Raw genomic sequence first — 14149 nt, forward strand, 5'->3', positions numbered from 1 at the left:
GCTCTGTTTATGGTTTACCATTATATATATATATATATATATATATATATATATATATATATATATATATATATATATATATATATATATATATATATATATATATATCTGTGTGTGTGTGTGTGTGTGTGTGTGTTTGCACAGTATATGCGTGTGAGCCTATGGGTGTACATGTGTGCGTGAGTGTGTATACACACACACAAGCACAATAGGAATCAGGTTGAGAGACGCAGAAACAGAAAGCGAAGTCGACAATAAGAGAAAAAACAAAGAAACAGTGAACCAAACAGATGGGCAGAAAAAAGGGAAACAGGAAAAGAAGAAAAAAGGGTGAGAGAAAGAGAGAGAGAGGGAGAGAGAGAGAGAGAGAGAGAGAGAGAGAGAGAGAGAGAGAGAGAGAGAGAGAGAGAGAGAGAGAGAGAGAGAGAGAGAGAGAGAGACAGGAAGGAGACCTAAGGAGCTTCTCGGGAGGAGGAGGAGGAGGAGGAGAAGGAGGAGGAGGGCCGGCGCCTGCGAAGGGTGGACGGGTGAATGCGCTAGGGGGTCAATACCCCCGAGGGAGGTGCCGGCGAGGAGGAGGAGCGCCACGAGGAGGAGGAGGAGGAGGTGGGAGAGGAGAGAGATGAGGAGGAGGAGGAAGAGGTGGGAGAGGAGAAGGAGGAGGAGGTGGGAAAGGAGAGAGATGAGGAGGAGGAGATGGAGGTGGCAGAGGAGAGAGATGAAGAAGAGGAGGAGGTGGGAGAGGTGAGTGTTAAAGTGGAGGAGGAGGAGGGGGTAGGGAAGGAGAGAGATAAAGTGGAGGTGGAAAAGAAGGAGGAGGTAGGAGAGGAGAGAGATAAGGAAGTGTTAAAGGAGAAAGGCGTAGAAAGATGAGGTGAAAAAAAGAGAAGGTAACAAGTTGCGTTGGAGGAGGAGGTGATGAAGCAGAGTGAAGAGCAGGAGAATAACAGTGAGGTAGGAGAGGAGGAGACGAAGGAAAAAAGAGGTGGGTAAAAAGGAGAGAGAGGGATGGGGTGGAAGACGAGGATAATATGTAGGAGAAAGAAGGGGAATTTGAGCAGTTTAGAGAAAAGAGGAACAGCGGGAGGTAGAGATAATGGAAAATGAAGAACAGGAGGAGAAGGAAGAGGATAGAAGAGAGAAGGGCGGGAAGAGGCAACAGAGTCCACAGCGGAAAAGTCTAGAGACGGAGGGAAGGCGGGGAAAAGGGGGGGGGGGGAGAAAGATGGAAAGGGGGAAAGAGAGGGGGAGAGAAGGGAAGGCGGAGCGACCGAAGTAGGGAAAGGGGGAGGAGGGAAGGAGGACCAAGAGAAGGATGGAGGGGAAGGAGAGAGAGGGAAGGGAGGAGGTGGGGGGGGAGGGAGAGCTAGAGATGATTGGAGTAAGGGACCACGAGGACTGAAATAAGGATGGAGAGAGGGGGGGGGGACGGAGGGGGAGGAGTGAGGAGTTTGTAGTTGAGAGAGAATGAGGGGGGTGGGTGGGTGGGCAGGAGGACCCGAAAACAGGAGAAGGGGGGCAGAGGGAGGGAGGGAAGGAGGGAGGGGGGGCGCGCACCAAACTGACTTGCGGCAGCGTTGAAGTTCTCTCGTCAGTTCCAGGTTGGACGTGATACCGGAGGCACGATGGTCCGGCTGACTCTGATTTCTCTTTGTCTCTTGGCAGGTAAGGCTTCCGAAAAGACAAAGACGGGGATCTGTTCTTTCTCGCTCTTGGCACACAGAAAAAAAATATATATATATATATATATATCTTTATCATTTGATTTACTTTTTTTTATGTATCTATTACTTTGTCGCAGTATTTGACTCCAAGAAAGCAAAACAAACAAACAAGTAATTTGATTTTACTATTTTATCTCTCTCTTATATTTTGCGTAGTATTTTTCCTCAAAAGAGGTGCATTTACGATTTTAATTTTGTGAACACTTAACAGAGAGAGAGAGAGAGAGAGAGAGAAGAAAAAAAAAAATACAATTTAATTTCACTATCTTATCTATCTTTTATCGTAGTATTTTCTCCCCAGAGAGATGTATTGACGAATTATTTTGTATAGTTTATATGACAACAGAAGATACGGCCGCGCACTGTACTCCTAACCATCGCTTTCATTCATGGCTCATTGATTATGTTGACAGGCCGCTTACACACGCTGCGGAGCGAGTAAAGCGTCATTGACAAGGCCTTGTGTTGTTATGGCTCTGGTTCTTGACAAAATCTGGAACCATGTCTTGCTAGGAAAGTACGTGTTTCGCTTTTATGCATTTATGTGTGCATGTGTGTACGGATGGATGAATGGATGGATAGATGTGTGTTTATGTATATATATATATATATATATATATATATATATATATATATATATATATATATACATATATATATATATATATGTATGCATATATATACATATCTATATATATTATATATATATATATATATATATAGTATGTATATATATATAAATATATATATATATATATCTATATATATATATATATATATATATATAATATGTATATATAATATATATATAATATGTATACATATAACGTATATATATGTGTGTGTAATATATATATGTATATGTATGTCTGTATGTATGTATGTGTATATATGTATGCATATATGTGTGTGTGTAGAAGTATGTAAGTATATATATATATATATATATACACATATACATATATACACGTACATACATATAGAAGTATGTATGTATATATATATACTTATATATGTATGTATGTGTGCATGTATGAATGAATGTACGTGTACGTATTGTTTGTATGTATGTATGTAAGGAAGGAAGTATATATGTATATGCGTATGCACTGTCTGTATATATTTACTGAAAACTTTATATATTATATATTCCTGCTTCCGCAATATAGTAAAATTATAGGAACAGTAAGATTTATAATGAAATGTATGTAACTTTGACATGATAATAGCATTAGGTGAAGCAACCTTAATAGGAGCTTTAACGTTATTGCAGACAACAATACCACCATTTGATAAGTTATAATTTACTGATCACGCGATGAATACATTAACATATTAATTGCATTGTAAATCACGTACGCATTATATGCAGTTAATGATATTCAACTCCTATATTTAGATTACAGAGTGATAGGTCTGTTAATATCGTTGCTACTATCATTATCATTACAGTCAGTTTTATTTTAATGACATTTTAAGTACTGCTGTTAATATTCATCGCGGTATTAATATCCATTATAGAATTTACATTAGTATTACCATAACCACAGGAGTTACCATGATTAGCTCCCACCTCATTACCATAAAAACGTTTTTCCCATCGTCTTCCTGGTTAAACGTTTCTGAGATCTTTTTATTCTTTAAATCATTTTTGGTGATAATTAAGGTGGACATTTTTTGGCGTGTTCGTTTGTTTGTTTGTATGTGTTTCGATAATGATAAGAGGATTTCCGTTATGATAAATGACACGGAAAACGTCAATAGTTTCTTGGGAATTTCAACGCTGCCATAGAGAATTATCTTTTTTTATCTCTCCGTTTTCTTCGTCAACATCATTTAACATCACAATTATCAGTTTTTCCCTTATTTTACAATTCTCACGCCTTCCCTTTTCCTTAAGAAGTCCAAAACCTTTATTTAAAAAAAGCACATATACACAAAACCTTTTCCTTTCTTCCTTAAATCTGCGAACGATCAAGGGACAGGAAGCGCCGGGGTAAAATCAGCCATGTAATAAATAATTTGCTAATGGTAAATGTCAACTCAGATCCTGACTCATTTTCAAACGTATAACAAGTTTATTTTTATATAATTATATACATTACATACAGTTTGGTCGATAAACTTAGCCAGTGGACTAGCAAGATTTCTTTTATCATGTAACGGGGATGTAAACAATTATTATAGATCACATATTGTTGTTATTTTATTCCTCCAAGTGCACTTTCAAGCCTAAACAGCCATTAATCATTTAGCTGGTGTGAGATTAGTCTGTGAACTAATGTCTGCATTTCAAAATTTAAGAGATAGGAACATCAATAAACACATCCTTCAAATGAAAAAAACAACAACTAAAGAACATATAGTATATGCGTGTGTGTGTGTGTATATGTATATATATATATATATATATATATATATGCATTTATATGTATATATCCGTATATATATATATATATATATATATATATATATATATATATATATATATATATATATATATATATATATATATATATGTGTGTGTGTGTGTGTGTGTGTGTGTGTGTGTATATATATATATATATATATATATATATATATATATATATATATATATATATATATATATATATATTCATATATTCACATATGAATATGCATGCATGTATGTAAAATATATAATACAATATAATATATCACTTTATAATATAATGCAATTATTGGGAAAAAAAACTATACCGGTAAATCATGTGTCAACCAGGAATACCCTGAGAAGGAACATTTTTTTTTCCGGCGGTCTCTCCTCCCTCCGCTTCCCGCCCACCTGTATCCGGCGTAAGGAAAACGAGAGTATGGCGACCAACCGTGTTGTTTACGGAAGGTCTTTTCTATTTAAATCGTTTTCCCTGGAGAGGCGCGGCTACCGTGAGAAAATGTCAGGTGTTGTGGTTGCCTGTGCGTGACCATGCGGAAGAAGGTGATTAAAGGGCTGTCCGAGTGTCTTGGGAAGAGTTCATTCAGTCCGGGGCGGGAAGGAGGAAGAGAGGGAGGGGTCAAAAATTTTCCTTTCAGATGGCTGTCCTGTATTTGTTTGTTATTGTTGTTGTTGTTCTCTGAATTGTATTACTGTTTGGGGTACTTGGTGTTTCTTTTCTGTTTTGTAGATATGAGGTAATGAGCTAGAGTCAATGAGATGTGAGGATCATTAATAAGTTTTATCCTTTTTGTCATTTTCACCGAAAAAAAAAATATATATATATATAATACATATATTCAATTTATGTTATAGACATACATGGCGGATAAAAGCAAACAATGCTTTTATATAGATAGATATACAGACTGACAAACTGAAAAAAAAATCGGATGAATGAATGATAATGATAACGATTATAAAAAAAATAATGATAATGATGATGATATTGATAACTCCCCAGCAGCTCAGCAGACGATACAATAAACCAGAAGAGAAACATACACCAATAAACGAACAACCCATTAGAAATAAAACCGCGTAAAACCTCATCCGCCATAGCGGTTACTAACCCCAGCGGACTCACAGAAGCCGCGTGAGAAATCGAAAGTCATCTTAGCGGACAAATTTGAGTTAGATTTTGTTCACTTGTCTTTTATGATATATATTTTTTTTATAGACATGGGTTAGTTTCTGAGGTGTTTGGTATACGGAATTAGGTTTTTGTTAGGAAGTTGGGTTTTGATTTTTAGAGCGAAGATTCAAGGGGACGGAGCTTAGAAAAGGGCGTGTTTTGTCCCTAGATTTGTTGCATTCTTTCCACCGGAGAATGTGGTTTTGTAAAATCATCGTTATTTTTTATTTCTTACGTATACTATTGTCTCCTGGAATAGATACCTCTTATTTTTCCCCATTTTTTTTAGTCAGGAATAATAAAAAAAACGCTTTAAATATGAAGTTAAGGTAGATATTAAGAAATGAATAAACGCGTGAGACGGTTGCGAACGAACACCGACGAGTCACGTGACGCGCTGGAGCATAACGCGTCTGATAGTCGATGTTTCTATTTATTCGCAGCAGTTGGATGACACTGCTGACGTCACTTGCGGTTTTTTATGATGGTTTTACAGTCTTGCATCTTGGTCGGTGCGCGGAAGTTGGCAATTTGAATCTGTTCTTACCAAGTGTCACGGTGAAGGCAGAAGAAGCGGGAAGCGCACGCGGCATGTGAACAACGGACTTATTATTTTTTTTCTTTATCATTTATTTATTTTTTATCTTAATAGAGGGGTGGCTGTTTTTCTTTATTGTGATGATAAATGGATGTGGTGGATTTACACCGTGTTTGGTTAAAAAGATGGTCATTATTTGTGTAGATTATTAATCAAGTTGGATTATTATTTATTATCATTCACATAATGTTCCGAATTCTAATAAAAAAACATTCCCAAACAGATCCACTACACATCTTTTAAACAAATCTAATCATCATCCAAAAAATCACAGAAAATAATAACGAACCTAAACCATTTTCCCCCATTTAAAAAAAAAACGCACACTTCCCCCATCCAACCTAAAAAAAAAACAACTTCCTCACTAACCAACCTCCAATTAACCTGCAGGCGTAGCGGGGTCCCTTGCCGTGCCCACGAAGCGAGAGGCGACCGAGGAGGCGACCCAACCGAAAATCACCTACAGCAAGGAAACGCTCACCCAAGATGGCGAGGACGTAAAGTTGGACTGCGCCGTCGTGGGGGTCGATCTCGCAGGCGTCGAGGACTTCGGAGTCTCCTGGAGTAAGGTGAGGAGTCTCTTGGAATAAGGGGAGGAGTCTCTTGGAGTAAGGTGAGGAGTCCCTTGGAGTAAGGTGAGGAGTCCCTTGGAGTAAGGTGAGGAGTCTCTTGGAATAAGGGGAGGAGTCTCTTGGAATAAGGGGAGGGCTGTGGCCGGGATTGGGGGAAGGGGAGAAGGAGGGGAGGGGAGTACTTGACGATTGTGGTGATAAAAGTGGTAATTTGAAATGAGAGGGATAATGGTAAGGGGAATGGTGTTGATGGTGATGATAATGATGATAAAAATAATGATAAAAATAATGATAATAATAAAAATGATAATAATAATAATGATAATAATAATGATAATAATGATGATGATGATGATATTGATACTGATAGCAATAATAATAATAAATAATAATGATAATGGTAATAATAGTAATAATAATAATATTAACAACAATAATAACAACAAAACACCAACACCAACAACAATACTAATGAAGGCCATTCCGGAAATCCGATTATTATCCTAATCAAACCCGTCCTCGATTTCCGCCAGATCGACGAGGAAAATCCGACCAACTCGTACCCGATCTCAGCCAATGACAAAATTCTCCTCTTCAGTAGCAAGTACACTGTCGAACACCCTGCTGACTCTTACCAGTACTCTCTCGTTGTAAGTAACTTTTTTATTATTGTTTTTTTTTTTGGGGGGGGAGGGAGGGGGAGGGAGGGGGAGGGTGTGGTCTTGTTGTAGGTAATATTTTTTTAGTTTTTGTTGTATGTTTTTTGTTTCAGGTGTAAGTAATTTTTATTTTTACTCGTAAGTTTTCTTTTTAACTCTCTCGCTGTAAGTACCTTTTTAAACTTTCTTGTAACACTTGTTTTTACATTCCCGGCGTAAGTACCCTTTTTAACGTTCTCGTTGTAAGTACTATTTTTTAAATGTAAATGCCTTTTTGCTTTCCGGTTGTAGATGTAACTACTCTTTCATATTTTCTCGTTGTAAGTACTTTCCAAAACTCGTTGTAACTACCTTTTACTCAGGTTTGTAAGTAATCTTTACTCTGTCGTTTTTTTAACCCACTTAATCCTTTTTAAAGTTTTTAAGCATCGATAAAGAGAGTTATTTGATATAATTTCCGTAACGCTGACTATACTGATGGGCAGAATGGCTTATGTTGAAGATCATAATAACGGTTGTAAGTCTTGGAAAAGATAAAATCGTCATGGCGATGCTTACAACGATCATATTCGTCACAAAACCTCACATAAACACTTACAACCGTTAGGCCAATTCCATAATAACAATAGAAAGGGAAAATTCACTCATGACAACAGAAGTAGTAAAGACGACAATAAATGACAAAAAAAACAATAACAACAACAATATCTAACGGACAATACCAACATTAATAACCATTTCACAAACAAGCATCATTCCCCTCGCTCCTGAGCTCACGCGCTCCCTCCTCGTTCACAGATCAAGGAAGTTAGCGATGAAGACACAGGCATGTACCGCTGCACTGTGAACTTCGGAGGCGACCAGAAGATCAACGCTGAGGTTCCTGTGCACATTCAGAAGGCGCCTTACTTCACCGATGATTTTACCAAGACGCTCACTGTAAGGAACTTGTCTTTTGTCTTTGCTCTTGTGTGTGTGTGTGTGTGTGTGTGTGTGTGTGTGTGTGTGTGTGTGATTCGTGTTTTTTCTGTGTGGTTTGTTTGTTTGTTTTTTTGCTGTTTTTTTTTTATGATGTGCCCTTTCGTTTGTGATGATCGATGTATTTCTCTCTCTCTCTCTCTTCGTATTTTTCTCTTCTTCTGATTAAAAACGTGTTCGTTTAATTAAATATAGTGGATTCCTTCGTGCGTTTCGCATATCAAAGTAGACCTATGCTTTATCAAGCATGGTAATATTTTTCTCGTTAAGTTCTCCCCGATAATTTCTGCGTAATACTGTTTCGTTAACAACGCCGTTTTGTAAACTAGTAACACATACGCAAATAATGAAAAAATGCTTCCAGTCTCAACTAATATGGTCGTATAAGCACTAATATACATATATATTTTTTTATTTTCTTAATAGGTAACTGAGGGCGACGCCATCAGCATTGACTGCCAGCCCGGAGGATGGCCCAAGCCCGACGTGTACTGGGAGCGCCTTGGCCAAGAACTGCCCTACTATGGCGGTAAATTCTTCAAGTAAGTTGTCTTGTCTTGCCTGGTGGTCGCGGTGTTTTATTTGTTTGGTTCGCATTTCTGATTTTTTTTTTCGTTTGTTGCTTTTCGCACGTATTTGTTCTTTGTTAGTTGGTGTAAGTCGTATGTTTTTTTTTCTTTCTCCGTGATAGGTTCTATCGCCTGATCCATTTATCTCTCTCTCTCTCTCTCTCTCTCTCTCTCTCTCTCTCTCTCTCTCTCTCTCTCTCTCTCTCTCTCTCTCTCTCTCTTTCTCTCTCCTCTCTTTCTCTTCTCTTTCTCTATCTCTTTCTCTCTCTCTCTCTCTCTCTCTCTCTCTCTCTCTCTCTCTCTCTCACACTCTTCTCTCTCTCTCTCTCTCTCACTCTCCCTCTCTCACTCTTCTCTCTCTCTCTCACTCTTCTTTCTCTTCCTCTCTCACGTAAGCACATTTAACAACGCTCCCTAGCTTCCCGTTTTCTTGAGCTCTCCAGCTTCCGTTTTCTTCCTCGGAGAAAACGATTCCCGCAGTCCCCCCAACCCTTTCGATTTCCGTTCATCCACCTTTCAAGTTCACGGTTACTTGATGGCGAGTTTTAACCATTACTCTTCTTCAGCGCACCAGCTGTTCCCCCTTCCCGCCATATGTCGCGATAACCACCTGCCTTATTACTCAACCACCTGGCGTTCATTGGCCTCTGCCTAACTCCCCCTCCCCCTCTCCCCCCCTCCCCAACAGGTCTAACCAACTGGACATTCCGCTGATCGAGCGAGACCACGAGGGACACTACGTCTGTTATGCGGACAACAACATCGGAGATCCCGCTAATTCGCACATTATTCTTGAGGTCCAGTTCGCACCTGATGTCGTTGTCGAGGAGAAACAGGTCTGTTTTTTTTATTAGTTTTTTCTTACTTTTCTTTTATCTTATTTGTTTTTCTTTTCTTTTCTTTCTTTTTTGTTCTTTATTTTTCGCCGTGTACTGGTTTGGATTTAATACGGTAGTAACGATCACTATTATTATTTTATTTTTACTATTACCCCCCCCCAAAAAAAAAAAAAAAAAAAAAAAAAAATAAATAAATAATATGACTGACTACCTACAAGATTCCCTTCCACACAGAACGAGTCACGAACCGAACTTTTCAAACCACTGCCATTTTCTCGCAGGTCTTTGCCTCCCCAAGCGAGCCAGTCAAGATGGCCTGCACCGTGTTCGCCAAGCCCACCGCTGACATTGCCTGGTACAAGGATGACCAGGCTATTCTCGGAGGCGCCAACATGAAGTTAGTTGCTAAAGTCACTTCAGTGTCTTTTTGATGAAGAAGTTTTGAAATCTGTGTTTTCTTTTTAGCTAAGGATGTTTTTTGTTTGTTTTAAATCTTGGTGCAAAATATATTTGTAGGTAAATGTTATGTATACCCATGTTAGGCAAATGTTATGCATATCCATGCTAGAATTATATATTTCTTTTTGTGAAGAATGCACTATGTGAACTATGACGACAAAGTTAGAGGCTAGGGGGTATCATTATCATTATTTCCTTCATCAAACTCATTATTGCAACTTGTTTAATGGACAGCACGCAACCCTAAGTACCTGCAACGAACATAATTAACCAAATGTCTCCTTTTTCCTCTTTTTGTGCCGCAGAATTACCAAGGTTGAGCTAGAAGAAGGCAAAGGATTCACCACAACCCTGTCCATCGGCGAAACCTCAGCGGAGAACTTCGGAAGCTACACCTGCAGAGCCGTGAACGTGATTGGCAAGACTGAGCAGACCATCGAAGTCAGGAGTAGGTGTCTCGGGTCTAGAGCTGTGGCGTGCCCTTGTGGCCGAGGGTGTGGACGGGTTGCTGTTAGATTTTTTTTCTAGACAGGGTGTTAGTAAGATTTTTAGTTCATTCAATCTTGTAAGTTTTCCGTTCATGAATCGTACATTTCTTGACTGTTGAAAGGAAGGACAGTGGTCTTCCGTAACGCTAACTCAATAGTTCGTTAACGACGTAATTTTCATCTTGTAAAGAGAGCGATTGGAAGCCAAAGAGTTTCCCAAAGCACCTGGAACGTTGGCCCGTTTTTTTTTCTCTCAACCTGCCCTCCCTGCAGTGAAGTCCGCCCCGCTGATCGTGAAGCAGTCGCGCTCGGAGGTGCTTTACGACCTGGAGAAGACGAAGCTGCGCGACGCCCTCCCGGTGGTGATCGAGTGCGAGGCCGAGGGCAACCCGACCCCCGACTTCCGCTGGACCAAGGACGGGGCGCAGCTGGTGTGGCAGGCCGACCCCCGCTTCGAGCTCGAGGAAGGCACCGGCAACCTGCTCATCTCCGACCCGAGCATGGACGACAACGGCCTCTACCAGTGCTTCGCCTACAACGAGCTCGGCACCGCCGTCGCCGACCCCGTCTACCTCCTCAACACCACCAGGATCGAGTTCTCCAACAACAAGGACGACACGGACCTGTACCCGGTCGAGGCCGAGCTCGGGCGCCCCTACAAGCTGTCGTGCCCCGAGGCCACCGCGTACCCGAAGCCCAGCCTGAACTGGGTCAAGGCCATCACCCGCGAGACCGAGATCGAGCTGGAGTTCGTGAGCGACGAGCGCATCGTGGCCGACCCCGACGGCAACCTGTGGTTCACGCACGTCACGGAGGACGACGCCACCGCCGACAAGTTCAAGTACATGTGCCTCGGCTCCACGGAGTTCGAGCCCACCGACTACTCCATCGCCTCCATGATCGAGCTCAGCGTCGTCAAGCCGGCGGATGGGAACGTCAACTCCGAGGAGCAGTCCGTTAACGTCGAGTCCTTCAAGATGTACACGTCGCCGGAGACGGTCACCTTCCAGGCCGAGCAGGAGAACACGCTCTGGTGCATCTACGGCGGCGAGTGAGTATTGCGCGAACTGCGTCAGAAATCACGGAAGGTCTAAATGGCCAAGCGGCCTAAGGATCATTCCTGTACTTCAAGAATTTATTTATTTATTTATTTATTATTTTTATTATTATTATTATTATTATATATATATTTTTTTACTGACATACACATTACCGAAATGGTACGTAATGATGCCGAAATATTCATACAAAAATACCACCGAATAACGCAGCGACCCTCTCTGACCGCCAGACCCGTTCCCTCCGTGGAGTGGCGCCGCACCGACGGCAAGGACCTGGACAAGGAGCGGTTCGTGACGCGCAACTTCGGCCGCACGCTCGTCTTCAAGGACACCATGGTGAGGCGCTTCCCTTCTTCCGCCGGGCTGCTTCCCTTTGAGAAGCGGTAGCAGTCTGATGGACGATTCTTGCGTTTTAATGGCTAGTTGGTGTTGGACCCTAGGGTGAAAATATAAAAGGGAGCCACTGTGTAAAACCGTGTGAATTATTCCAGGCCGACCACGTTATTTTGATTTGATTACTTAGTTCAGTTTAATCACATCATTTTAACTCTCAACGCACTTAGTTTCATCAGTTTTATACAAGCATTTCTATTATTTTGAAGATCAGTTTAATGGTTTTAGAACGAGTATTAAAACTTTTTAACACTCAAAAACTCCAACCCGATCCCGCCACCTGCCCGCCCTCACCCGCGAATGCCTTCCCTCCAGATCAGCGACGCCGGCGAGTACGAGTGCAGAGCCGGCAATGGCGTCGGAGATGCCAAATCGACCAAAATCCAAGTCGACGTGGAGCTGAAGCCCACCTTCAGGAGCGAGCTGGCCTCCCAGACGGTGCGGGAGGGCGCCACCGTCACCTTCACGTGCGACGCAGAGGCCACCGGGGACGTCGTGTACAACTGGATCTTCAATGGCCGCGTCCTGTCCAAGGATGGTGAGTTAAAAATTGGGCTTCCGGTTTCATTTTTTTCGTCCTTTGTGTAGTTTCTGTTCTTTAGCATTTTCATTGGTGTAATGTGAGTATTATTTGCCTCCTTTTTTGTCTAATATTTACCTTGAGTGTATGAATGCAATGAAATACACACACATGTTTATATTCATGCTCCCTTCTGTCTCTCAGGTCACCATCGCCGCACGCTCATCGGGAATAAGCTCACCATCAACGACGTTTCCATGGTTGACATTGGCAACTATGCCTGCAACGCCACCAGCGACACTGGCTATGCATACGGCCAGGCTGTCCTCAATGTTATCCGTAAGTCATGCGATTATTTGTTGCTTCTCGAAAAAATATGATTCTGTGTTGGTATGTTTCAATCAATTCTCCTCTTTATCAATGTTATTGTATCTTTCATTTTTTAAAAATCCTATAAAACCATTTTAACCTTTAATAAGTTCCGAATAAAATTCTTTCTCGTCCTTTACCTGACGCACATTTGACCCGGCAGCCGTGGACCGCAGTGCAGGCGGCGGCGGCGGCTCGTGCGGTGACGTCAGCGAACTGAAGAAGGAGATCTCCGCCCTCCGCGAGACCGTGGGCACGATGCACAACCTGCTGCAGGAGCACTTCACCCTCTCGCAGCACAACCACGAGAAGCTCCACAAGATCGCCGAGAACATGAGCGTCCCTGAGCACGACATGGCACAGCAGGAGGAAATGCCAAAGGGCGAGGCCGTGGAGAAAGCCGAGGAGGAGCTGACGACAGAGGAAACCGCCAGCGCTTGAACGGCCGCGGGAAACGACGGCCGGTTGTGAAACTTTTTTTTCAATATTTGTGTGTATGTGTGTGACACCTGTAGGCAGGTCGGTTATTTTCTCGTTTGTGTGAGCTTTTTTGCGGATTGGCAAACAAGATAACTGTCTTTTTGTTATATATATATGCATATACATTTAGGGAACACTTTTTACTATGTCAAATAGATTATTTGATGAATTGTGGTCCGCGAAAATATATATACCGGTGGCCCTCATGAGATTGGCTCTGACGCTTTGCATGGCCAGAGTGCAGTCGCTCAGCCACAGTTAGTAGTTGTAACTTAGGGCATTCTGTGCAATACACTTATTGTCATGTTCCAAATACATTTTAAGAGGTACATATTGTGTTTCACTTTCCATTTAGAACAGTGGTTCTTAACCTGGGGGGAATGCCACCCTAGGGGGGCTTCAGTATTCTCCAAAGGGGGCGTGAACCCTTGGGAAAAAAGGTAGTAATTTATAAGATTATTTATGTTATTCTCTTAACAATAGCATGGTCACATAATGGAAAGTTTAATTATAATGCCACTCATTAAAAAGAATAACAACATACTTATAATTTCCTTTAAAATCTGTGAGGGAATTTTATTTACAGATGCAAGGGAGGCGTGGAGGGAAGGGCAAATGCCTAAAGGGGGGCGTGGCAGTTAAAAGCTTAAGAACCAACGCTTTAGAACTATATGGCAAGATTTTAATCAAATCTTTAAAACATTGTCGGTTTGTTGTTTTCTTGGTTGCTGGGACTTTGTTAATACTCACAACATTCTTTTTCTTACTTCTTTTCTAATAAGTGTACATAAATACTGTTTTTCTGCCGTCTGCGAAAAATGAAATATTATTAGCATTAACATTTTCGCTT

The 14149-nt window shown here is 41.2% G+C and overlaps 1 protein-coding gene across 1 annotated transcript; it reads left to right on the top strand.

Annotated features, from left to right (window-relative positions):
* Positions 1-1581: 1581 nt before the first annotated feature.
* LOC119598215 (hemicentin-1-like) lies at positions 1582-13630 on the top strand. Its single transcript, XM_037947845.1, has 13 exons — positions 1582-1665; positions 6303-6481; positions 7018-7134; positions 7942-8082; positions 8548-8663; positions 9379-9526; positions 9811-9926; positions 10294-10436; positions 10750-11527; positions 11768-11873; positions 12246-12468; positions 12655-12789; positions 12983-13630. Exons 1-13 carry the CDS (start codon positions 1626-1628, stop codon positions 13258-13260), a joined length of 2520 nt encoding a protein of 839 aa, XP_037803773.1. The 5' UTR covers positions 1582-1625; the 3' UTR covers positions 13261-13630.
* The last annotated feature ends 519 nt before the right edge of the window (positions 13631-14149 follow it).

This window comes from Penaeus monodon, chromosome 41 (genome assembly GCF_015228065.2).
Source record: "Penaeus monodon isolate SGIC_2016 chromosome 41, NSTDA_Pmon_1, whole genome shotgun sequence".
In the NCBI taxonomy this organism is placed as follows: Eukaryota; Metazoa; Arthropoda; class Malacostraca; order Decapoda; family Penaeidae; genus Penaeus; species Penaeus monodon.